This window comes from Drosophila bipectinata, chromosome XL (assembly GCF_030179905.1).
Source record: "Drosophila bipectinata strain 14024-0381.07 chromosome XL, DbipHiC1v2, whole genome shotgun sequence".
In the NCBI taxonomy this organism is placed as follows: domain Eukaryota; kingdom Metazoa; phylum Arthropoda; class Insecta; order Diptera; family Drosophilidae; genus Drosophila; species Drosophila bipectinata.
This window is the reverse complement of record NC_091734.1, coordinates 23,909,352-23,936,322: the sequence shown is the minus strand read 5'-3', so window position 1 is coordinate 23,936,322 and position 26,971 is coordinate 23,909,352. Positions and strand designations below refer to the sequence as shown.

General features: G+C 33.7%; 1 protein-coding gene across 5 annotated transcripts in view; it reads right to left on the bottom strand.

The window, feature by feature from the left end:
* Positions 1–26,971, bottom strand: part of LOC108118554 (protein Tob1-like) — a 463,756-nt gene that overhangs the window by 92,813 nt on the left and 343,972 nt on the right. The window contains exon 4 of one of the 5 annotated variants that reach the window (XM_070280410.1): positions 19,263–19,693. The exons of the other annotated variants lie outside the window; for them this stretch is intronic. Within the exon in view, the coding sequence (XP_070136511.1) occupies positions 19,645–19,693 (49 nt within the window). The 3' untranslated portion in view covers positions 19,263–19,644. Of the gene's footprint in view, positions 1–19,262; positions 19,694–26,971 lie in introns of those variants that run through there. 5 annotated transcript variants of the gene reach the window in all.

Here is a 26,971-nt window from a genome sequence, read left to right as displayed (position 1 = left end):
CAGAGCGCCATCGCACTCTGGAGGCCATCGACGACGTCAGGCCTAGTGGCTCCGTGCAATTTCCGCCAAGGTCGGGACTTCCTACTGCCCCTGCTCGGAGGCTCACTTCATACGATACTCGAGTGGTTCCGGGCCAAAAGGGCTGCGATCTCTGTTCGAGGGAGGACCACCCCATTCGCTTATGTCCGCGTTTCCTAGAAATGGATGTAAATGGGCGCTCTGACTACATAAAGAGGAAGCAGTTATGTTTAAACTGTTTTGCCCGAGGGCACCAGCTGCGAGACTGCACGAGCGCCCAATGGATAGCGCGGCAATCCATTCGCAACCGCTCCAAGTCCGCCTACGCAGCTTACCGCTACAAGTCCGCCTACGTCAACAAACGGCCCCGAGGATCAGTCGAATGTGCAGGTGTGTTTCGCTTCCGGGTCAGGAGCCGTCCTACTGGGCACGGCCCGTATCAACGTGTGCCATTTGGGGGGCACCGTCCAAGCACGAGCACTGATAGACTCAGGCTCCGAAGCGACGTTCATAACGGAACGACTGTTCAACCTCGTCAAGCCTCCCTTCAAGACGATTCAAGCCCAAGTTTCCGGCCTTAATCAAACCATTTCCGCGCAGTCTACTAAATTGTGCCATTTCTCTATTCGGTCGCCGTCAAGACCCGGGTTACAATTAGAGACTGCGGCTTACGTTCTTCCGCAGTTGGCAGGAAATCTGCCATCATATCCGATTTCGTGAGATCGTCTCAAGGGGCTACCCAATATTACCCTGGTGGACCCCAACTTCTTTGAGAGCTCCCAAGTCGATGTGTTATTAGGAGCTGACATTCTTCCGTCCATTCTCCTCGGTAATTCCAAGGCTAACATCTGCGGGTCGCTTCTCGGTCAGGAGACCATTTTTGGATGGGTGCTGACAGGCCCATTATCTCCAGCCAACCCCCGCAGCGTGTCTGTTTTTTCCACACGAGTTGCCCGCAGCCTTAGTGACTCAGTGGATTCCAAGGTCATATTCAGCACTATGTCGCCAAGCCCACGCAACGCCCAGTCACTGGAGAGCAGATGTACTCGAGGTGTGCAATCCTACCGATGCCGAGTCTGCAATGGGATCCATCCATTGAAGAAGTGTCGGCGCTTCCTACGCCTAAGTGCCGAGAAGCGGCTCCGAGAGGTTCTCGTGAACCGGTATTGCTCGAGCTGCCTGGCCCACGAGCACTCCGACGGATCCTGTCAGCGTGGGGACGGCTGTAAGACGTGTGGTCAGGATCACCACACGCTGCTGCACCTTGTGACCGAGGAGCACGGTCACAGTACACGGGGTATCTCGCTTTCTCGTCGGCTGTCGTCCGCCAACTCCCGGCACGGTTCGGGTACTTCTCGGCCTTCGTCCGCCAGTTTCCGGCACTCACAAGCCGATCCACGGCCATCGACTTCCCGGCGCTCGTCGGCAACTCCTCGGCATTCTTCCGCCACTGGCTGGCAGTCGTCAAGCGCTCCACTGCTGTCGTCCGTCACTCATCGGGTGCCGTCCACCGCTCTTCCGCCCGCGTCATCCGCGCCTAGGCAACTTTCCGCCTCTCCTCGAGGGCCCTCGCAGGACGCGGTCGCTGCGCCCACCCTATCGTCGCGCATCCAAACTCGCCCCTCTGTGCCCTCTCTCTCGCTCGTTGGTTGTCGTCGATCGTCTCTTTTGGTACTAGTTTTTAAGTCAGTATTCGATGTAAGCAGCCCAATAAAGCTGAACGCGTTTCTTTTGGAAATTACTGAAGACGCCCCCGACTTATTTTTTCCACCCCCATTTCTGGAAGCTTTTGCTTGTTGCCGCCCTACAAACAATTATAATGAATTAACAATTTGTAAAAATAGAAATATGATAGACATAAGTAATTCTTCTTGCCTACCAAATTTATTAAAAAGTCGCCCCTCCACCTGCACTCAAATCAACAACCAACACATTCCAATTATTGATGAACTCGCACTTGGTGTAATTCTTCTCAACAAATTCTCTGGCAACGTAGAAATAAATGGAACATCCACAAGTCTCAACGGAACCTTCGTTATCAACTTCAGCAATTCTACAATTAATATTGATGGACAGACCTTCACCAACAAAAACCCGGTGCACTATCACCCGATGCCAGCCATTCTCCAAATAGAGATGACCATTCGAAAGATAGAAGAGAAGCTATCACTGGAATTGATCAAAGAGCTAAACATCAACTATTCGAAAACCTTGGAACTCTTGAAAACCACATCGCATACAGCCGATTTTTTAATTGGTTCCATAATAATCACGGGACTTGCAGCAATAGCAATTTCCTTCTTGTTTAAAAGGGTCAAAGTACTGCTCATCAACAAAGTAGCTTCCGGTAACGAGATCAATCACCGCAACGACTATATCCCATAGCTGCCATATAACTGATTGATCGGAAATGGTATCAGGTAAAAATACCAACTTTGCTAGAAAGAATTTCAAACATTTTATTATATATATTAATCCAATAAATTGGTTTTATTCTGCTATTCCCATAAGGTTCGGCCCACTATATTTGATGCTTGCGATATACAGGGTGCGCCAATTCAAAATTACCTTTTGAAATGGCTATAAAATGAAAACGCGTCAATTATTTTTTAATTCTGATTTTTTCATTGTGAAGCTTAATTCTTCCGGTTTAATGAAGGAACACAACATTATTCATGTGGCTGCCGCGGCTGGCGTGGCAGTAGCCGATGCGATTAGACCAATTTTTGAGGACGTTCTCGAGCGTTTGGGGCTGTATCTGGCCAATAACTTCGCCGATTTCGGCTTTCAGGTCCTTAATTGTTTGTGGATTCTTGGAATAACATTTATCCCTAACGGCACCTTAGAGATAATAGTCCAATGGCGTCAAATCGTAGCTACGAGGCAACCAAGCGACCTCGGCGCGCCGGCTAATAACGCGTTCGTCGAACTTGTCGCGCAGTAGATCGAATATAGCATTGCTTGTGTGGCACGGTGCGCCATTGTCTTCCACGTCCATTTGGTCGATAATAGGCCACAAAAAATCGGTTATCATGGTTCGGTAGCGCTCGCCATTAACCGTGACGGCTCTTCCCGCACTGTCTTTGAAGAAAAACGGCCCAATGATACCACCAGCCCATAATCCGCACCAAACAGTCACTCGTTCGGGATGCATTGGTTTCTCCACGATCACATAAGTGTTTTTTGTACCCCAGATACGGCAGTTTTGCTTATTAACATAGCTGCCAAGATGGAAATGCGCCTCGTCCGAAAAAATGATTTTTCGTCCAAATCTGATTCGTTACTTTGGAAGTAAAATTTTAAAATTTCCCAGCGTTGTTCGTTCAAGAGGCGTTCCATTTCGTAAACCGGAGTTGATATACTGAACAACTATCAATATGCGACTGACATATGTGGTGACGTTCCCCAAATAACTATTAGTTCAAAAAGTGACCGCTACGTGGACCACCCTGTACTTCTACAAAAAGTTTTTCTACTGAATTCTTTTCTTCAGCTGCCGAAGAAGAAATAAAGCAATGTCTGAGACAAATGACCTAGAAAAAACCTTAGAGTGGATTTTTTTGGGCGATGGAACGTGGAAGATAAGAAGATTTTCTTTGTTGTTTGGTGTTTCTTCTCTAATTGGGCAATGTACAGGAAAGAGCGTTGATCGTTTTGGTAAAAAGCAGTTACTTGTAAACATAGTATATTGGTTTCGGGTATTTATTATACCTATAGCTCAACTGACGAGAACCCATAGCACGAGAAATGTCAAATAGGTGAAGAGTCTTGGTGCGAATACCAGAAAGCTGCAGCTACAGGTACTTTAGAAGGCTTCAAACACAGCTACACAGCCCTTCCTCCTGACGTTTTGACATCATGTCTATAATGAGGACTTAAGCACTAACCATACAGCATATAACAACCCATTTCAAACAACGAAAATTGGCGCAAAAATTTCTTGCGACAGGCCCCAGAGCGAAATCTTACTCTCTATTCTCATTGAAACATCTCATTCTCTATTCTCTATTCTCATTCTCAAAGAAACAGAGAGTGTTTCTCAGTCTCTGAAAGCAGCGCGATGAAGAAGGTTGGCCTGCGCTTGGATTGATCGTTGCATGCATGTATGCGTGGCACACATTCAGCGCATAAAATTTTAGGACCCAGAGCGAGTAAGCGCATTTGAAGCCAGCGCATAAAATTTAGATTTTTCTAACTTTTCAGGCTTGCTACCCTAACAAAATTTGGGTATTCGTTATTTGGTGAAATAACGAAAGAAATAATATAGTATTATTTGTTATATTATATATTTTAATTTTTCAGCATACATCTTACATTTTTTTTTTAGGGATGAGACTAAGTGTTAGCAATAAATGTTTTGTATATACTTGTATATGTTTTTACGAATCATTAAAAATTAATTTACTGAGATAGGAACAGGGTATATTTCAGTCGGGGTCACTTAAAAGGCTGATTGCTTTAAGTTTTTGTTGTTCTGCAAGAGTCTTGTGCATGCCTGTTTTAACGATGGAACGATTTAGGGGAGTGTGAATACACTAAAACAGCTGATTGACTTGTTTACCTTGTTTACAATTTTTCAGGCACTTGTTATTATTTTGGTTTATTATGAGATCTAAATTATTGCCGTTAATTAAATAATTTCCTTTAAAAGTTTGGTTCTTAAAAAAAATCGCCGCTCGAATTTGTTGCAATGGAGATACACAACTATTAAATAGGTATTGTGTTATCATATGTTATATTCAGCCGGTTTCAAAGTGGCTTCCTTGGGCTGCGATGCAGAGCCCTAAACGTTTCTGGAAATTTAACACAATGGGCCGCAGGTCTTCTTCCGATAATGGTATTGATCTGGCGAGTAAGGTGGCCCTGGATGTGATAAAGTCCGGAAAATTGGCTTTGCACCAATCCTGAGTCAATTTGGCTCTATGGGCTGGAGCTGAATCATGTTGAAACGTCCATTCCGTATTAGAGGCTTGACGATCCATCGATGTTTTACCGATGTATCGATGTTTGAAAAAAATACCCAACATCGATGCATAATTTTTAGTATCCATATAAACATCGATATTTTTGTTTAACATCGATGGTTGAATTGAAAATTTTCCTATCATTTTTTTTTACAATAAAAAAGAGTGAGAAAAAGGTAAGTACCAATAGCTGCGTATAAATTTATTATCAGGAAGCATATGTGCGTTCCAGCCACTTCTCGCGACTCCGAGCGTATGTTCAGAGAGGCGGGACAGCTCATTTCAGATTGGAGGTGCTCGCTGAAGCCTACCGTAGTAGACAAATTACTTTTTATGAATAGAAACTTTGATCTCAACTTTAATTATTTGTTACTTTATTTTAAAACTCTGATAAAACTTGAATAAATTTTTATTTTGTTTAAAATTTTTTCGATGTATCGATTAGTATCGATGTTTTCGCTCCAAAACATCGAAAATTTCGATGTTATAAACATTTTTTTAAAAAACATCGATGTTTCAAATCTTGTTATTATCAAACCTCTCCTCCGTATCACCAAAGTGCTGCTGGGCCCAAGAAAGCACAACAGTTTCCAAAATGTCCCGACGGTACCGCCTTTTCACGATCTGGCGAATTTTTGTTTCAGAAAAGTGCAAGCTATCCATAAATGCATTTATTTATGGGCTGCATCATAACACATTTATAATAGATTTCTATATTAAGCCTAGTACTCTGACGACGAAAATCCGCTGTAACACGTTTGCTAGCGAAATCGCTCTTTATTTGGCTACCGAGCTAGTGTGACCAAAAAAATTTAGGAAAAGGGTAATACTGAACAGCTGTTCTCTTTCTCTCTCTCTCTCTAATATTTCTCTTTGAATTTTCGCTCCATGTTTGGGGTGTTAAAATAAATCAAATGAATTATTTTTACACCCCGAGATCAGCTGTTTACTGTTTTGATGTGGCAACGCCAATTCAATTTTTTATATTTACACTAATATCGACCTACTCAATTGAGTTTGCTAAAGAAACCCGGGATCACCCTATCACCTATCAGAGGATGTGGGGCTGGTTAAGTACATACAAAAAAGGGGTCGACAAAAATTTTGACACCCCCAAATTTTCTAGTTATTGTTAAAAAACTGTTTTTCGGGGCATTTTTGCTCTTAAAAATTCCTAAACGCATAATATTACGCGAATTTTAAAATCCGACGTTTTTCAATAGTTAAATGTTGTAGCTTTTGAAAAAAAGTGGATCTTCAATTATTTTTAACAAAAAGGATACAAATTTTACAAAAAAAACTGACATTTTTGTCGGGTTTTTCGGATTGTGACTTCATTTTTTCGGTACAACTAATAAAAAATGGTATCATTTTTGTCGCATATCAATATTGTCTCATTAATCCTGAATAAAACGGGACCAATTTTATTGGAAAATTATGAAAATTGTTTGAAGTTCTAAAGCTTTTCCCAAAACAAGTCAGTGCAATTTTACGAGCGCTTGGGAGTAACAGCGTGTAAATGAAAAGAATAGGCGAAATGGGAAGGCACACTACTGCTTCGGAACGCTAGCAATTTAAGTGAATTTTTTTTTTTTTTTGCACTGTTTTATTTGCCTCAATATTAGAACTAGACGAAGAGCTTTTAAAACAAGAAAGGAAAGCTAGCTTCGGGCGGAGCCGAAGTTGATATACCCTTGCAGTTAAAAGCGGATATAAATCGCAAACATCGGATAAAGGTTGCCGGTCAGTAGGGAGTAAATAGGCAGTCGGCTGATTTCTTGCGTCATATCCGTGTATGCATGTATATGTTGGTGGGAACGTAAATCCACAATCCAATATACACTCACATATATATATAATCCTAAATAAAAAATACATATTGACCTTTCATCCGACCCTGACATAAATATGTCTCCTGCAAGAAAGTGATAAAAAGGGATCGCAGCAGGTCAAATGGTTCCTTTTTTTTTTCTTGACCCTTCAGGGTGGATTTTCACTTTTCCACGAAAAGGTTTTCTTGTGATATACTTACTCCTTGTAAAATTCTGTATTATATTTTATATTATAAAATTAAATTTCTTTATATAAGTCCGAGTTAATTTAAAATTAATTAAAAAAAGAATTGGAGTAAAAAATCCTTTTAAATGATATGCAACACCATAATAAAATTTTGGATATTTTTTTTTAAATAATTATTTGTTCTTCATCATTAATTTTAAATTAATTACAAAATAATTATAGTAAAATACATTTTTAAATGAACTGCAGCACCATGAATATAATTTTTGTAAAGAAGCATTTTATTTTTTGTTCATCAATTTTATTTATTTTTTCACGATCCTGAATCTTATTTATTTTTTCACGATCCTGAATCTTAGACAGGTATCTTAAGTGGACAGTTGAATTTGTAGGGAATTAGGCAAACGGCGTATAAGCGGCCGAAAAATTTTAGTAGTATGTATATACATGTATATGTGAGTGTATATTGGATTGTGGATTTACGTTCCCACCAACATATGCATGCATACACGGATATGACGCAAGAAATCAGCCGATTGCCTATTTACTCCCTACTGTAGGCTCTAGGCTCTAAGCGTTATCTTTTCTTTCGATTCTTCTGATTGGTTTTCCCGATTCATTAACCGGAAAATGTGTGGAAAATTGGGGTGGTTTTCATGCGTTAACTCATGTACATGTATTGATGATACCAATACATTCAAATACAAGTACCTGTTTTCCGTTTTCGAGCATCAATAGGTTTTGAGATTTATTAATCAAATAATCAGATTAAGAATCAAATTTTTATTATAAATCTTGCCTTGCCGGTCAAAGCAATTTTTACGCTTTTTCTTTTATACAAAAAATATGAGCGAGTTAGAAATTATATTCGAGGACACCCAACCAGCTCCTAGTGATATTTGTGTATCGAGCGGTGCACTTTTATCATTAATTGGTATTGGGGAGAAAACCCATGAAGAGCTTTTTAAGAATCTAGAGGATGATTCTCTGTCATCCATATACGATTTATTGACGTCAACATGGGATTATTCAGCAACTACCATCGAGGATAAAACGTATGCCCCGGACTCTCAAAAAATATATTCGAGGAATTCGACGACGACGACATACCAGTTTCTCCGTGCTTCATTCCGGAGACCCCCGAGGGAGAGGAAAAATCATCAACAGAATTTTCTTTCCCGGACGATGACCAAATATTTTTAGAAATAAATAACGGAAATGATAATTATATAAGTTTAATGAATGAAGAATTTGATAAAATTTTAATTGATTGGCTTAGAAATAATGAATAAATAAAAGACTATATTAACATATTTCATTATTATATAATTATTTTTATTTCATGAAAAAAAAATTTTTTTCAAAAAAAAACAAGAAAGGAAAGCTAACTTCGGGCGGAGCCGAAGTTTATATACCCTTGCAGTTTAAACCGGATATATGTCGCAAACATCGGATATAGTTGGCCGATCCTTTGGGAATATGAATATATAATCTAATTTATTACAATACAAAATCTAAAAAAAGTCTCAAGCTTCTATCTTCAAAAGTACCAAAGTTGGTAATTTTTACCAAAAACCATTTCCGATCGTTCAGTTATATGGCAGCTATAAGATATAGTCGGCCGATCGTTATGAAATTTGGTAGGTCGGATTAACTGACCAAGAATATAATCTGTACCAAGTTCCAGCTTTCTATCTTCCGATCAATCAGTTATATGGCAGCTATAGGATATAGTCGGCCGATCCGGCTCATATCAACTCAGGAGGTGATCCTGATCAAGAATATATATACTTTATAGGGTCGGAAAATATAGCTGCCATATAACTGATTGATCGGAAATGGTATAACTTTGGTGTTTTTTAAGTTAGAGAGTTCAAATTTGACATGAGAGCTATTTTTGGCAAAATAATACGACATGCCAAATTTCATAAGGATCGGCCGACTATATCCTATAGCTGCCATATAACTGAACGATCGGAAATGACCCAACTTTCGTGTTTTTGAAGATAGAAAGCTGGAATTTAGTACAGATTCTATTTTTGGTCAGTTGATCGAACCTACGAAATTTCATTAGGATCGGCCGACTATATCCTATAGCTGCCATATAACTGAACGATCGGAAATGACCCAACTTTTGTGTTTTTGAAGATTCGGCTCCGCCCGAAGTTAGCTTTCCTTTCTTGTTTAAGAGTGAGTCTATGCTATTGTTTATAATTTGCATACACATTTTAAAATGACATAACCATACAGCCATCTCTTTCATTCCTAATAAAATTAGCAAATTCATAGCTATAAAGTCCTTATATACCCAAATACATTTATAAAAAGGTCATGATGTCTTCCCTTTCATTTATATAAAAAGTATATATTACTTCTATAAATATATATATGTATATACTTATATAGATATATGTATGTATGTGTATATATATATATATATATATATACATATATAGTAACATATCAACAAAATTTCTTAAGTGCATATCAGTAAATTTTGTAAACCGAAGCTGAAGCCTTTTGTATTGAAATTCGTAACGCAGCTGCAAATAGCCTCATTCCAATTTTTGTAAAAACATAAATATTTAATTATTTCAATTCGGGTGAAAACAACCTCATTTCAGATTTCCAATTTCTAAAAGTCACTTCAGATTGAAAACCAAAACAATATTTGGATAAACAGAAATCCCGACTCAAATCTTTCTCACTTCTTTTAAGTGAATTAAAACTAAACAGATCAAAACATTCTTAAATGGGAACCCACTTCACATTTTCTTGTCACCTCGATTAATTGAGACCCAAAGCCTTCCATGTCAACTGACACCTCAAGTAAAAGGTTCCGACTCAATCTATTCTCTCAGAGAGCCTCTCTTCCGAGCTTTGATCTGCAAAAAGCTTCAGCAAGGGTAGCTATAAAAAGGACCTAGAGCCCTAAAGATAAGTTAGTTCTAAAATTCTAACATCCTAAGCAGTTGTTCTGAAATTCTAAGCAATTTGAAAGAATCACACTGTATCAAAACCGGAACTCAAATAAAAATATATTTTTTTTAATCTAATTTTGAAAAAGATATATAATTGGCGCAGCCGGATGTGTAAAAGTGACCAGTGATCAATCGAGATCATAGAACATTGTTGAAGTATTTTATGCTAATGCAACTGCAGCTATAATACTAATCGCGAGTGTTAATCGCTATTCACATCCGCAAAAGAACATACGTGTTAATTTCAATTTGTAGCCCACTTTTCGAAGTGTGACTGCTACCAAAAATATACAAAACACAAAAACTTAAAATAAATTAGTAGACCGCTTTCTTAGTGTGACCGCTACCGAAATTAATAAGAAATACAAACATTACAATGGCTGAACCAGTGGCACAAATCCAGTTACTCTCCGAGCTACACCTTAATCAGGCTTTAAGCCAGATTAGGCAAGTTCCCAATTTTAATGGAAGCACCAGGGAATTAAGTGCATTCATCAGACGGATCGAATACATTTTAAATTTGTATTCGTCAACTGATCCGCGTCAAATAGCTGTATTCTTCAGTGCAATTGAGATGCAATTATCAGGAGATGCACAGCGAGTGTCCCAGCTATCAGCAGCAACCAATTGGCCCGATCTAAGGAGTGCTCTCATCGATGAATATAAAACCTAAACCCCATGCGAGGAATTACTAAGACGACTCTACAATACCCCCTTCAATGGAAGCATTCGTAAGTTCGTCGAGGATCTAGATTCTAGAATATAAAATATTTGTCATAACAAACAAATTGTCGTTAGAAAACAATAATTTAAACACAATGATTTATAATAATGCCATGAATAATACTGTAAAAGATGTAATAATGAGAAAACTTCCTGACAGGTTATTCATGACATTAGCAAGGCACGATATAACTACAGTCAGTAAACTTAAACAAGTAGCACAACAAGAAGGTTGTTATGATTCTGGTTCTGATAAAGTTAAATCACAACATAATTCAAATCAAAACGAACAGATAGGAGAAATTATCAAAAAAATAATAATTTCCAAAGAAATAATTCCTTTTATAATAATAATAATCAACAAAGTTATAATCAGCAAAGTAACTATAGACAACCAAATAATTTCAATCAACAACAATTTCGACAGGAATTGCAGCAAAACTTAAATCAAGGTAGAGCTCAGAATCCTTTTAATTATTAACAGCCATCATCTTCTTTACAAGGTACTAATTCTAACAAACCAGTGAAAAGACAGAGGTGAATATTCAAGCGATCAATCTAAAATGGAAATCGAAAATTTTCATCAAATAGCCTCGGATCCAGTAGAAGAAATGGATTTCCTTACATCAGAATAACTATTAACAATCGCCCATTTAAATGTGTAATAGATACAGGAAGTTCAATCAACCTAATAAAAGAAAATTATTTTAATTTCCCACAAACATTAAAAACGTCAGAAGTGCACACAATTAATGGTGTAATTAAATTAAATAAGTCCGTAAATTTCAAATCAAGTAAACTTTGTCCGATCGACCAACCATTTTGGATTCACAATTTTTCCCAAAAATATGATATATTGATAGGAAGAGAGTATTTAGAAGCATGTGAAGCAATAATTAATTATAAACAGGAAACAGTCACTTTGAGCGGATTTGTTTTTTCTATGATATATAACCACGAAGATTTCAGGAATTCCGAAATGGAAACATTGGAAGATTATCTCAGTCCACCTTCATCTGAGGATATATCTTTTAATTTTGCAATTAATAATGACTTGGAAGAAAATAATAAATTTCGAATAAATCATCTTAATGAAGAAGAAAGAACTAAATTAAATAACATTTTATTCGAATTTAGTGATATCCAGTATAGGGAAGGTGAAAATTTGACCTTTACCAGTGCTATCAAACATTCAATCCAAACCAAACATGAAGATCCTATTTACAAAAAACCTTATAAATACCCCCAAGCTCATGATCAAGAAGTCGAAGTCCAAATTAAAGAAATGATAAATCAGGGAATAATACGTAAATCGAAATCCCCTTATTGTTCTCCAATATGGATAGTCCCAAAGAAAGAGGATGCATCTGGGAAAAAGAAATTTCGAATAGTAATAGTCTATCGAAGTCTGAATGAAATAACTATTGATGATAAGTATCCGATACCAGTTATGGATGAAATACTTGACAAACTTGGAAAGTGTCAATATTTTACAACAATTGACCTTGCCAAGGGTTTTCATCAAATTCAAATGGATGAAAATTCTATTTCAAAAACAGCTTTTTCAACTAAAAATGGACATTACGAATATACACGAATGCCATTTGGTCTGAAAAATGCGCCTGCAACCTTCCAACGTTGCATGAACAATTTATTAGAAGATTTAATGTACCAGCATTGCCTTGTTTATATGGATGACATAATTATATTTTCTACTTCATTAGAGGAACACATATTGTCTATAAAAAAGGTGTTTTCAAAACTTCGAGAAGCTAATCTTAAACTTTAACTTGACAAATGTGAGTTTATGAAAAAGGAAACCGAATTCCTTGGACATATAATAACAACAGAAGGAATAAAGCCAAACCCCAAAAAAATTGAGGCAATACAAAAATTTCCAATACCAAAAACACAAAAAGAAATAAAATCATTTTTAGGTCTCTGTGGATTTTATAGAAAATTCATACCTGATTTTGCTAAAATTGCAAAACCCATGACAGTAAACTTAAAGAAGGGTTCAACTATAAATTCATCAGATAAAGAATATTTAGAAGCATTTGAGAAATTAAAACTTCTCATTACATCAGACCCAATTTTAATTTACCCTAACTTTGAAAAACTATTTTCTCTAACAACAGATGCTAGCAACGTCGCCTTAGGCGCAGTATTATCACAAAATCATAAACCTATTTGTTATGCTAGTAGAACTCTTAATGAACACGAAATTAATTATTCAGCAATAGAAAAAGAGCTTCTGGCTATAGTCTGGGCCACTAAATATTTTAGGTCTTATCTTTTTGGTAGAAAATTCGAAATTCTTAGCGATCATAGACCATTAGTTTGGCTTCATAATATAAAATAACCAAATATGAAACTAAAAAGATGGAGAATAAAGTTAAACGAGTTTGACTACACTATTAAATATTTTCCGGGAAAGGAAAACCAGGTAGCTGATGCTCTGTCAAGAGTACAGCTAGATGAAAATTTTTTAGGAGAATCACCGGATAGTAACCCATCATTACCCACAATAGCAACAGTACATAGTGCACAAGAAGACAATCAGAATTATATAGAAATAACGGAAAGACCTTTAAACTATTACAATAGACAAATTGAATTTCATAGAGGAAATTCAAATTAAGTTAAATTGACTCAGTACTTTCATAAAACCAACCTTAAAATAATGTATGAAAAAATGACCCATGAATTTGCAAAATAATTAATTAAAGAATATTTATGCTCCAAAAAAAGTGGTATCTATTTTCCTTGTGAAATGGACTTTATAATATTTCAAAATGCTTATATAGAGATTATCTGCCCAAATAACTTAACCAAATTTATGAAAACCAGTACAATATTAACAGATGTCCAAACGTTCGCCGAATTCAAGGAAATTGTCCTTAAAGCTCACGTTGAATTATTACATCCAGGAACAGAAAAACAAACAAGCCTTTTTAAAGAAAAATATTATTTTCCCGATTATCAGAGATTAATTCAAAATATTATAAATGAGTGTGAAATTTGTAACCTTGCCAAAACAGAGCATAGAGATACAAAACTTACATTTGAATTAACCCCAGAAACCTTTAACCCCAGAGAAAAATATGTTATAGACTTTTACATGATCGATAATAAACAATTCTTATCTTGCATTGATATTTATTCCAAATATGCTGCTTTAATAAATGTCAACAGTAGGGATTGGTTAGAAGCAAAAAGGGCATTACTCAGGATATTTAATGAAATGGGTAAACCAAAAGAAATTAAAGCCGACAAAGATTCCGCATTTATGTGCTCAGCATTGCAACTTTGGCTGCAATCAGAAGATGTAAGAATAACTATAACCACAAGTAAAAATGGCGTTTCTGACATAGAGAGATTTCATAAAACTATTAACGAAAAATTAAGAATTATAAATATTGAACGGAATCCTGAAAATATAATTACTAAATTTGAAACAATTGTTTATATTTATAATCATAAAACAAAACATAGCTCTACAGGCAGAACACCAGCTGACATTTTTATTTTCGCCGGAATTCCAAGTTATAATACTCAAGTGAATCAAACACAGAAAATAAACAAGCTTAATAAAAATCGTCATACATTCGATATTGACACTTGTAAAATCTAAAACAACAAATCCTTTTAGGAAGACAGGCCAAATTACACAAACCGACGAAAAACATTATGTAGAAAAAAAATAGAGGTAGAGAAATCACTCACTATAAATCGAAATTCAAAAAGAAGAAGAAAATTAATACCAGCAAATATAATAATTCCAGATTTCCACCGGAAGACAACCCAGCTTAATAAAATTATCTTTTATATAATAACTTTATTATGTCTTATATATCACGCCGTGTGTCAATCCAATCCAAGCAAAAAATGGATACCTAATTTTCCAAACAGGTAACATAGATCTGCCCACTAATTATGAATATCATTGTCTCACAGTCAATTTAACTAAAACTGAAAAAACTTATAAAAATCTAATGGAACAATCACGCGAATTTGAACATTTGGATCAAATTCAATATCTAAAAGAAAAATTAAATAGAGAAATGAACGGAATAAAAATTGCTCAACGAAACAAGAGAGGACTTGCAAATTTCGTAGGTACCTTTTATAAATATTTATTTGGCACATTGGATCAACAAGATAAGGAAGAATTAGAATCAAAAATTGATAATTTGTCCGAAAATAGTATACAGATCAACGAATTAAATAAAGTAATTGATGCAATTAATAAAGGAATAGAAACAGTCAATCGTTTAAATGAAAACCAAAACGAAAACCAAAGGTTAGAAATCCTTATTTTCAATTTACAAGAATTTACAGAATACGTAGAAGACATTGAATTAGGAATGCAATTTACAAGATTAGGCATATTCAACCCAAAGCTCCTAAAACATGACCCGCTTAAACATATTAATTCAGAAAAATTGTTAAATATCAAAACATCTACTTGGTTACAAGTTAATACTAACGAAATATTGATAATTTCTCATATTCCTCGTACTATTATTAAAACCCCCATTTATAAAATTTTACCGTATCCGGATCAGAATCAGAATATAATAACCGAAACATTGCATGATGAATATTATATAAAAAATCAGCAAGTCTTTGAAGTAAAAACAAAAGTAATAGTAAATAATAAATGTATAATAGGTCTCTTAAGACAAACAAATACAGAATGTAGATATACAAAAATGTACAAGAACTTCGAATTAAATTATATTGAACCCAACATTATAATAACATGGAATTTGCCAAAAACTTTGCTAAATCAGAATTGTATAAATAAAGATTTAATTGCTGAAGGAAACAATATAATAAAAGCATTCAACTGTTCTATACAAATAGAAGATGTAATAATAACAAATACTATGCTTGATTACACCCGAACTATTTATGTAAACAACAACACAACTAAACTCGAACCTTTATCCTATATCGTAGCCAAAGAAATATTCCAAAACCATTCAAAACAATATTTTACAACCCAAACAATTCTATTAATACTACTATCAATAATAATTATTATTATACTCATATATTTGATTTATAAATTTAAGAACATCCCAAAAAGGATAATAATTAATTATAAAAAACAAAAGGTTATTAGTCCCGAAGAAGAAACTAAAGGTTCAGAAAATAAAGAACATGACCTACAGTTATACCCCAAACTAACCGCCTGAGGACAGGCTAAATTCTTAAGGATGGGGAAGTAACATATCAACAAAATTTCTTTAAGTGCATATCAGTAAATTTTGTAAACCGAAGCTGAAGCCTTTTGTATTGAAATTCGTAACGCAGCTGCAAATAGCCTCATTCCAATTTTTGTAAAAACATAAATATTTAATTATTTCAATTCGGGTGAAAACAACCTCATTTCAGATTTCCAATTTCTAAAAGTCACTTCAGATTGAAAACCAAAACAATATTTGGATAAACAGAAATCCCGACTCAAATCTTTCTCACTTCTTTTAAGTGAATTAAAACTAAACAGATCAAAACATTCTTAAATGGGAACCCACTTCACATTTTCTTGTCACCTCGATTAATTGAGACCCAAAGCCTTCCATGTCAACTGACACCTCAAGTAAAAGGTTCCGACTCAATCTATTCTCTCAGAGAGCCTCTCTTCCGAGCTTTGATCTGCAAAAAGCTTCAGCAAGGGTAGCTATAAAAAGGACCTAGAGCCCTAAAGATAAGTTAGTTCTAAAATTCTAACATCCTAAGCAGTTGTTCTGAAATTCTAAGCAATTTGAAAGAATCACACTGTATCAAAACCGGAACTCAAATAAAAATATATTTTTTTTAATCTAATTTTGAAAAAGATATATAATTATATATATATATATATATACACATATATACACAAAGGCGAGTGAATTATTAAAAAGTATAAAAGAGCGGGATCACTGATTAAGTTGATTAGTACCTAACAGTAACCTTTTTGGAACGAAACCAGGAATACAAGAGTTATATATGATGGTATGTATACAAATTCTTACAACCAATAAGAAAAAAATAGCCTTACTTATATTCATGTACATCGAAGTCTTTCTTAGATACTCTGAATGATCAAAAGCCTGTTATTGGCTACACAAAGACTGTAGACCTATGTATTAATTTCGAATACAAGATCATTGGCTGTAAGATAAAGAAAACCACATATGGGACGAAAATAGCCCTTTATTTGACTGATAAGGACGATGAACCTATCTGGATATTTTTACCAAAGAGCTACGTGAATAAATTTTCAACTAAAACACCATTTAAGAAATTGAAGGAAAATGGAATAACACATCTTGTATATAAAGGAAAAGAGATGACTAGATATAGCTCAGCCTGTTTACAATTTATCTCAAAGGAGTAACTGTATAAAAGAGTCGATTCCTTATAATGTTTTATCAGTTTCACTTTTTTCATTAAATCAAAAACAACTCCTCTCTCAAGCCTCTCGATGTACGCGCATCAAATAAAATTATTTTTACTTCAATTTGAAGATATGCTTTTCGAGGAGCACCTTAAAAAACTTCAATTTTTAAAAACAACTTTAGAGGATTTAGAAGAAAAGGAAATGCTGTACTCGAAATATGGATTCCACTACAAAATATGTCCCTGGAGTGATGATGAAGCAACCGAAGGTCCAGACACTAGTAACTGCAACAAACTTTCTCTATATATAAAGGAAGCTACGGATATTATGATAAGATACTATAAAATAGCTAAAAGAATGTATCCAAATCCATGAAAATAAAAAAGTTTTTTTATAGATATTATAAATAATATTGTTTATTTTTCATATTGGGTTGAAAAAAAAAAATTGTTTAAATCATTTAAAACATTTACTAAACATTTTTGAAAATAACTTATCATTATAGGTGAAATCTTTTATCTTAAAATTCTGTGTGAAACTCTTTCTTTCTGTAGAAGAGTCGGCTTGCGACCAACTAAGGCGATTTATCCATACTTTAGCTTTATAAATAAACTATAACTAATTATTACACTAAACATACATAAACATTATTTAAACATAAACATTAAACGCCGTGCTGCTGCTTGACCCGACGACCCGAGATAGACCAGCTTATGGTGCATGCAGGGACTCAAGTAAATACAGAGAGAGGGCGCCCCGACAAGTCACCTCGAGCTAAAGCTCTCGAAAGTGGAGAGGGCGGCCCGACTTAGTCATTGCCGAGCTAAAACTCTCTATGGAAAGCTTGTTGAGTCGAGCGGCCGAGAGAGAGTCGTCTTGCGATCAACAAAGCCTTTGTACAAACTTAAGCCTAATAAATAAACATTACACTAATAATTACACTAAACATTACATAAACATTATTTAAACATAAACATTAAACGCCATGCTGCTGCTTGACCCGACATATCTGTTCCTAGAAACAAGAAAGTAAAGCTAACTTCGGGCGGAGCCGAAGTTGATATACCCTTGCAGTTCAAACCGGATATATATCGCAAACATCGGATATAGTTGGCCGATCCTTAAATGTGGTAGGTTGGATGAACTGACCAAAAATAGAATCTGTACCAAGTTCCAGCTTTCTATCTTCAAAAACACGAAAGTTGGGTCATTTTCGATCGTTCAGTTATATGGCAGCTATAGAATATAGTCGACCGATCCCTATAAAATTTGGCATATCGTAATATTTTGAACTCTCTAACTCTAAAAACACCAAAGTTATACCATTTCCGATCAATCAGTTATATGGCAGCTATAGGATATAGTCGGCCGATCCAGGCGTATATACTGCGTGCAAAGGAAAGAAGGGTGTGTGCAAAGTTTCAAGACGATAGCTTTAAATTTGAAAGACTAGTTCGCGTAGAAACAGACAGACAGACGGACAGACGGACATGCTCATATCAACTCAGGAGGTGATCCTGATCAAGAATATATATACTTTATAGGGTCGAAGATGTCTCCTTCACTGCGTTGCACACTTTCGACCAAAATTATAATACCCTCTGCAAGGGTATAATAATAATAATATCTAACTAAACTGGCGAAAGCTCTCTCGGCAAGAGATACTTTAAAAGAGCATTAAAGGACTGTGAGTTAGCCAATTTTATCTACTATTATTTATAATTCTGTTCCAAAGCTGTCCCGATTTTAAAACCATAATTCATTTCTATAATATGTCCGAAATTTGGTTATCTTTTAAAATATTTAATAAACCTTACCGCCCTAAAATCCTTGAATGTTAAATCTCGTCGCAAGATTGAATTGACTTTTTTCGGGAATTGTAACTCTTACTCACGGTCGCCACGTAGTTTCCAACATACATACAAACATACAAATGTAGAACATACAAATTCTTAGGATAGATTTTCAAGGGATCGGACCCATTAAATAAGAGACAAACAGCATGGTCTAAAACCGATCCCCTGCAGCCTAACACAAACACATACATAAGTGGTGCGCTTATCGCACTTCAGAAAGGGTCGCATAGCATGTCAGCGTACAATGCGTTGATAAAAAGTTTTAAATAGATTTAAGATTTTCATGATTTTTAAAATTTACTTACGGTTGCTTTCAGCTAGTTGGCGATTTGTTTCAATTTATGCAAAGTGTAATTTAAGCATATTTTAGTTTGATTTCCCAATCTGCTGCTCACAGTAGTTTGCTTTTCTTGAAATTGGAAATTTTTGTTGGGACGACGACGTCGAGAGACACACAGATATTAACACACAATCACACACACGCACTGATTTTCACTTTTTTTGTGTAATTAAACGGCAGACTGTGATTGCACTCAACGGATTGTCTGCTCGTCAATGTTGCGATTCCATCAATTTATGCAATATTCCTCGACGAAACACGCACGGAACGGAAGTTTGTTGTATCTTCAAGATTGAGTATCTTGTATCTTTTACCGTCGCGTTCGTGAGTTCATCTGCCATCGGAGGTGTGCTCAGAAATCGAAGGTGCCATGGGGAGAATATCGATTACAATTTCCAGGGCTGCAGTAGAAGTTTTTCGATAACAAACTTTTCCATCCCTAACCGGTTTGTTATTAGCGGTTAAATATATTTATATTTTATTGTGAATAATTTATTAAATGTATTTATTATATAATGAATGTCTTTTATTTAAGCTAAATTGACTTATTTTTATTAAACAAGTTTTCCTAAATTTATTAAAATTTTAGCGATAACGATAACAAGAGCTTAGTCTAATAGCCCGCCTAATTCAAATATCTCCCTTATCGAAAGACAATTTACGTCAGGCTAAAAAGTCAACGGATAAGTTAGACCATATTTACCTTCTTCGAGACAATATTTGATTATTCGCAAAATAAATAGACTGATAACGGCTAAATTATACATTAAATAATGGGCCATTTTGAAGAACTAATCTCTTTGTATCCTTTCTGTTTAAATAAATTGAAGATGTATTTTTTTTTCAAAAGCTACAACATTTAACTATTGAAAAACATAAAAAAATTGAAAATCGGTCTAAAATTGCGCGTTCAGGAATTTTTAAGAGCAAAACACTTTCGAAAAACCGTTTTTTCGAAATAAATCAAGATTTGAGGGTGTAGGAAAAATTTCAAACATGGTTTTATACTATACTCGACCTAATGAACAATTCCTACTAGGTCTCTTCAAAAGTTCCTCCAACTTTTCTTTTTTTGTCGCACTGTGTAATTATTGTCGCTTTGGGAAACCAAAGTATTATTTAAATATACCGATGAGCTTCTAAATATAGAATGCAATATATTATTTGCTACACCAACAGAATTTCCTTTAATACTACTATTATCAATTTTTTTAAGTTGAACCACAAGTTTTAAGTAAACACTTGAAAGATCTCTGTAGGTTTCTCCATTTCCTAAACAAACGAATTCAATTGATGGAGCACTATCCAAAGAAGCAATAGGGTTGTATGAAACTTCTTCGGTTTTCAAAATACAGCTTTGCGTTGGATGAGGCTCAAAAAGATCCAGTTCGCTTTTCATGCATTCAATGTGATTACTCATTTTGATTTGGAAAATATGTCACTAATTTTAAATTTTTTAGATGATTTTTTTCTTGACTTTTTTGAACGCGTATGTTTACGACGTTGTTTAGAGTTAAATGATTGCGATTTTTTCTTGGTCTCTTTTTTTATGCCTTTTTTCCTTTACCACTTTGTAATTTAGTAATTTTATGAATTGCTTTGTCAGATAGATTATGTAATGCGATTTTACTTTGTTCTTGAATGATATTTCGTAGAGGTTTTCGGCCCAAATCATTTATAACAGCCTTTCCGGTTTCAGCAGCTTGATTTTTAAGTGCATTTATCCCTGACAGAAAAAGCCGCTTAATGTAATTAAAAAGTCCACTAAAGAAATTTCCAATACCACGACCATGCTAAACAATTCTTGGGGAAACATAGAGACTACCTATGTTACTTAACCTTCCACCGCACTGAATTAAATAATATTGATGATAACATTTTGCCATGATTGGTAAATTAATTCTAAATGTTAGTTTCCCTTAACATTATTATTTATAGATTTTTTCTTCTTTTTCTAAAATGCAGAGTTAGAAAAATTGGAACTGATTAAGTTTCAAAGGGGATTTTATATCCACTTGAATCAACAATTAATATTAAAATTTAGATTATGTAATGCGATTTTACTTTGTTCTTGAATGATATTTCGTAGAGGTTTTCGACCCAAATCATTTATAACAGCCTTTCCGGTTTCAGCAGCTTGATTTTTAAGTGCATTTATCCCTGACACAAAAAGCGGCTTAATGTAATTAAAAAGTCCACTAAAGAAATTTCCAATACCTCGACCATGCTGAACAATTCTTGGGGAAACATAGAGACTACCTATGTTACTTAAGCTTCCACCGCACTGATTTAAATAATATTGATGATAACATTTCGCCATGGTTGGTAAATCAATTCTAAATGTTAGTTTCCCTTAACATTATTATTTATAGATTTTTTCTTCTTTTTCTAAAATGCAGAGTTAGAAAAATTGGAACTGATGAAGTTTCAAAGGGGATTTTATATCCACTTGAATCAGTAATTAATATTAAAATTTCGTTTGGTAAAAAATTTTCAATAGGATAATATTCAACATTTCTAAACTGGATAAATTTTTCTTTTCCATTTGTAAATAAAACTCTTAAGCAACGTGGTCTTTTGCTTCCTACACAACGAGGCTCTTTTTTAATGTCTGTGTAAATAAATATCGCACCGCATTCCATTTCATCCGCTTTCATTGGTGCCGATTTGTATCGAAATGTTTCAGAATTTACTAAACTTATAAATTCTGTTGAATTAGAGCTTGATTCTTCTGATTCATTTTCTTTTGTTTCTTTCCTTTTTTTAGGATTTTTTCGAAAAGAATTATTTAAATATATATCAGTTATACCGACTTCCCATTCCTTAAACATTGTTTCAGGAAGGTTTACAATATTTGTAAAAGCGCATTTTACATTATCAGGAAACACATTTAAGGATTCATTGCTGAGCAATGTAATATAAAACTCGTTTTGAAAAAACATTTTGAGCTCTGCAGTTAAGAATATGAGATCCAATTTAATTTATTTTTACCAATTTGGATATTGTTTTCTTTGCGGTTTGCCCTTTGCAATTTTTCTAAATCACTTATATACTTAAGATTTCTAAGTGGATAGGGGGAATCTCTATTCTTTTTAACCTTATTTCTCAGTTTCAGTTTCTTTTCAGTATAATTTCCTTTTATAATTCTTGTTTTCTCAACTAATGATTTTTTTAAAATCTTATCATCAGTGAAAGAAGTATCTGCGAGTGATCGTTTATTATTAATTGGAATTGAAACAGATTTCTCAGATGATTGTTCTTCTTCATCGCTGGGTAAAATGGCTAAATCGGGTAAATCCTCTCTTTTAAATGATGACTCGTTCTTGTATTCTTTAGAAGAACTGGCAATAGAATCTTTCTAATCATCTATATATGTTTGGGTTTCTACATTTTGATTTAATGAAAACGGGGATTTCGATACCGATTGATGCAAAACAGCTTTGTTTCTCTTTTTATTTTGGTATGCACATAATTCTTGTTGAATTTTAATCCATTTATCATAATCACTAATTTTTTTATTGTTTAAAATTGGTAAAAATTTTAAATTTATAAGATCTTTTCCTCGATCATTTACTAAAAGTTTATGGTATGCATTTGGATGCATTAAGATTACTTTATTTAGCTGATGCTTATTTTTAATCATGATTCAAAATTTTTCCAAAATCCCAGAAAGCAATGAACTTATTAAAATTGGTAAAAATACGCCTTTTTGAATAAGAACTCTTCTCTTAGAATTTAAAGATTGTTTTGAGCTGGAAATATGTCGTAATACATTTTTATACTTTTTTAATGAATTTAAGATATTTTTTGATATTTTATATAGTATAGGTTCATTATTTTCATTTTCAATGGAGTCAGGTACCCCATGGTAATATTCAATATTGGTAAAATTTGGTTTCGCTTGCTCTTCACCGTAACACCATATTATTCTATCTATTGATGTACTTATTAAGTCCTTCCTTCCATTTATTAAATTTTTCAAAAATGTTGTTTTACCCGATCCTGAGGGTCCACAAATAAGCATCGTAAAAGGATGAACAAATTGTGTAAACATTTTGATAAAAGTTTTTTTTGTTTATTCAATGCTAATTATCAAAAATAAATTTTTCTAATGCTTTTTTTCCTGGTCCCGTTTTTTAGCGCAGTCCTTTTCAAAATGAGTATCAGAACCACAATAGTTGCAGTATATAAGTTGACTGAATCCTTTTTTACGAGGATCTTTTCCAAAGATCCGATCCATTTTGCTAAAACAACTACTCAATTAAAGTACTAAAATCATACTGTTTATTAAAGTAACTTATACATATGATTCTCTGTTATAGTATATATCGTAATTACAGTTTTCTAAAATTACAAAAAGCTTAAATAAATTATTTAGAGCACATCTAAGCTTAAGTTTTTTGTGAATTTTACAGTTGGTAAAAAAATTAGGATAACACGTCAGGCTCTTTCCTATATCTATACCGATAATATTATTCGATAGAAACTTGGATAAAAATTCCTTTTTTACTTCGCCACGTACAATTATATTGGAAAACTTATTATCCAAAATTGTATCAGACATTAGGAAGTCATACTGATCAATCTTTAATTGTATAAATTCCTTGTATGTAAGCAGTTGCATCCATTCTTCTTTATCAAATCCAATATAATAAGTGGAGAAAGTACATCGCTTAAGCAGTTATAGGGTATTTCTCCTTCCATCCAGTCCAATCCGTTAATGTTTTTTCGATGAATATTATGTTGTTGTAATGTATCATAATTCAACTCCTTAATGTTGTTTGGAGGTTTGAAGTGAAAGAAGTTTGGTATTACAGTTCCTCCAGGCATGAAGGCCAATTCCTTAACAAAAATTTGATTGTTATTTCCAACAACATATTGAAAATCTACTATAACGGAATTTGATCTATCAAATTTAGTCATTTTAGAATGAGTTTTAAATGTAAACTGACTTTGGTGTCTACATTTTAGGTCTTTATATACCATTCATTTTATTATATAATACATGCATTATGTAATATATAATATAAAAGTTGTCCTCATATCTTAGGAGTTTGTATATATGGATATATATTTCATTTCATTATGTAATACATAATGTATAATATATATATATATATATATGTATATACGGCATACTAAGCCCTTTATAAACCACACATTTTAGTAACTAATTTCAGTTTGTTAATAACATTCAGATTCAATGGATACACTCCAAGCTAAAAGAGATAGAGCCATAAGAAAAAAACAGAACCATGAAGTTATATTTGGTTTTGAATATTTTGTGGCTCAAAATTTGAAAATAAAATGTGGATTTTCGACATCTAGAAAATTTACTCCAATGATTTGGATGCAGCAGCACAAAAACAATTATATTGGATTTGATAAAGAAGAATGGATGCAACTGCTTACATACAAGGAATTTATACAATTAAAGATTGATCAGTATGACTTCCTAATGTCTGATACAATTTTGGATCACCCTATTTTATCAACTATTAAATGTAATTTTAGATTTAGAAAATCAGATAAACAATATGTTCTGATACTAAATCAATTCGGTAATAAAATTGAAATAGATAGTGACACTTGGAGATCATTAATTCGCCTAGCTATATTTGTAACTACATTTTTATGTTGGAACACTATATTAAAACAGCAAATATCCTATCTGTACTATAATCATATCATTCCGAAGTGTGTCTCTTTACAAAAATTCGATATTCAATTATCCGATTTAGATAGTAACTATGATAAAAATGTTCATTTTAGGAAAAGAATTTTTTAATCAACTCTTTAAAGAACTTATGAAGAAAAATAATATAAATCATTATCATACATTTACACACCTTAAGGCTTCGATTTGTGAACGATTTAATGAAAATTATCGATGGATTACCCATTTGAATTCGCTTGTAGAAGACTACAACCATTCTTACCACAGAACTATAAAAATGAGTCCAATCGATGTTTGTAAACAGAATGAAGAGTTTATTTTGAAAACATGTTATAACATTGTTAAGGTATTTCCAAGGCATAAGTATGTAGTAGGAGACCATGTTAGAATAAGCAAATACAAGGGTGTATTTGTTAAAGGATATGAACCTAACTGGACAACTGAAATATTTACAATTTCAAAAATTAAGACTACATTCCCAGTTACTTACGAGCTCATTGATTATAAGGGTGACCCTATAAAAGGTACATTTTATGAAGCTGAAATTCAAAAAGTTAAAGACAAAAGTGCATTCCTAGTTGAAAAAGTAATAAAAAGAAAAAAAGACCAAATTTTTGTAAAATGGTTAGGTTTTGATGAAACACATAACTCATGGATAAATAAAACAGATTTATTAAAATAAAATTTTACAAATTGGAATTTATTTATACAAATTATACATTCATATATACATTTTTAATTTTTATTATTATTATTATTTATTTTTATTTATTTTTATTTATTTTTTTATTTATTTTTATTTTTTTTTTTTTGTCTCTTATTTAATATTTTTAAAAATACGTCCAATATTATTGTCATTATCCATTTGTATTTAATAAAGATCTTAATTTATAATGACCATATGCTAAAGTATTAATATTACAAATATATATATTAATATTATATATATTTCGTATTTCAAAAATACGAAAGTTGATATTTCTACCAAGTACCATTACCGATCGTTCAGTTATATTGCAGCTATAGGATATAGTCGGCCGATCCTAATGAAATTTGGTAGGTCGGATCAACTGACCAAATATATAATCTGTAGCAAGTTCCAGCTTTCTATTTTCTAAAAACACGAGTTGGGTCAAAGTTGGGTCATTTCCGATCGTTCAGTTATATGGCAGCTATAGGATATAGTCGGCCGATCCTTACGAAATTTGGCACAATAGTTGCAGTATATAAGTTGACTGAATCCTTTTTTACGAGGATCTTTTCCAAAGATCCGATCCATTTTGCTAAAACAACTACTCAATTAAAGTACTAAAATCATACTGTTTATTAAAGTAATTTTTACATATGATTCTCTGTTATAGTATATATCGTAATTACAGTTTTCTAAAATTACAAAAAGCTTAAATAAATTATTTAGAGCACATCTAAGCTTAAGTTTTTTGTGAATTTTACAGTTGGTAAAAAAATTAGGATAACACGTCAGGCTCTTTCCTATATCTATACCGATAATATTATTCGATAGAAACTTGGATAAAAATTCCTTTTTTACTTCGCCACGTACAATTATATTGGAAAACTTATTATCCAAAATTGTATCAGACATTAGGAAGTCATACTGATCAATCTTTAATTGTATAAATTCCTTGTATGTAAGCAGTTGCATCCATTCTTCTTTATCAAATCCAATATAATAAGTGGAGAAAGTACATCGCTTAAGCAGTTATAGGGTATTTCTCCTTCCATCCAGTCCAATCCGTTAATGTTTTTTCGATGAATATTATGTTGTTGTAATGTATCATAATTCAACTCCTTAATGTTGTTTGGAGGTTTGAAGTGAAAGAAGTTTGGTATTACAGTTCCTCCAGGCATGAAGGCCAATTCCTTAACAAAAATTTGATTGTTATTTCCAACAACATATTGAAAATCTACTATAACGGAATTTGATCTATCAAATTTAGTCATTTTAGAATGAGTTTTAAATGTAAACTGACTTTGGTGTCTA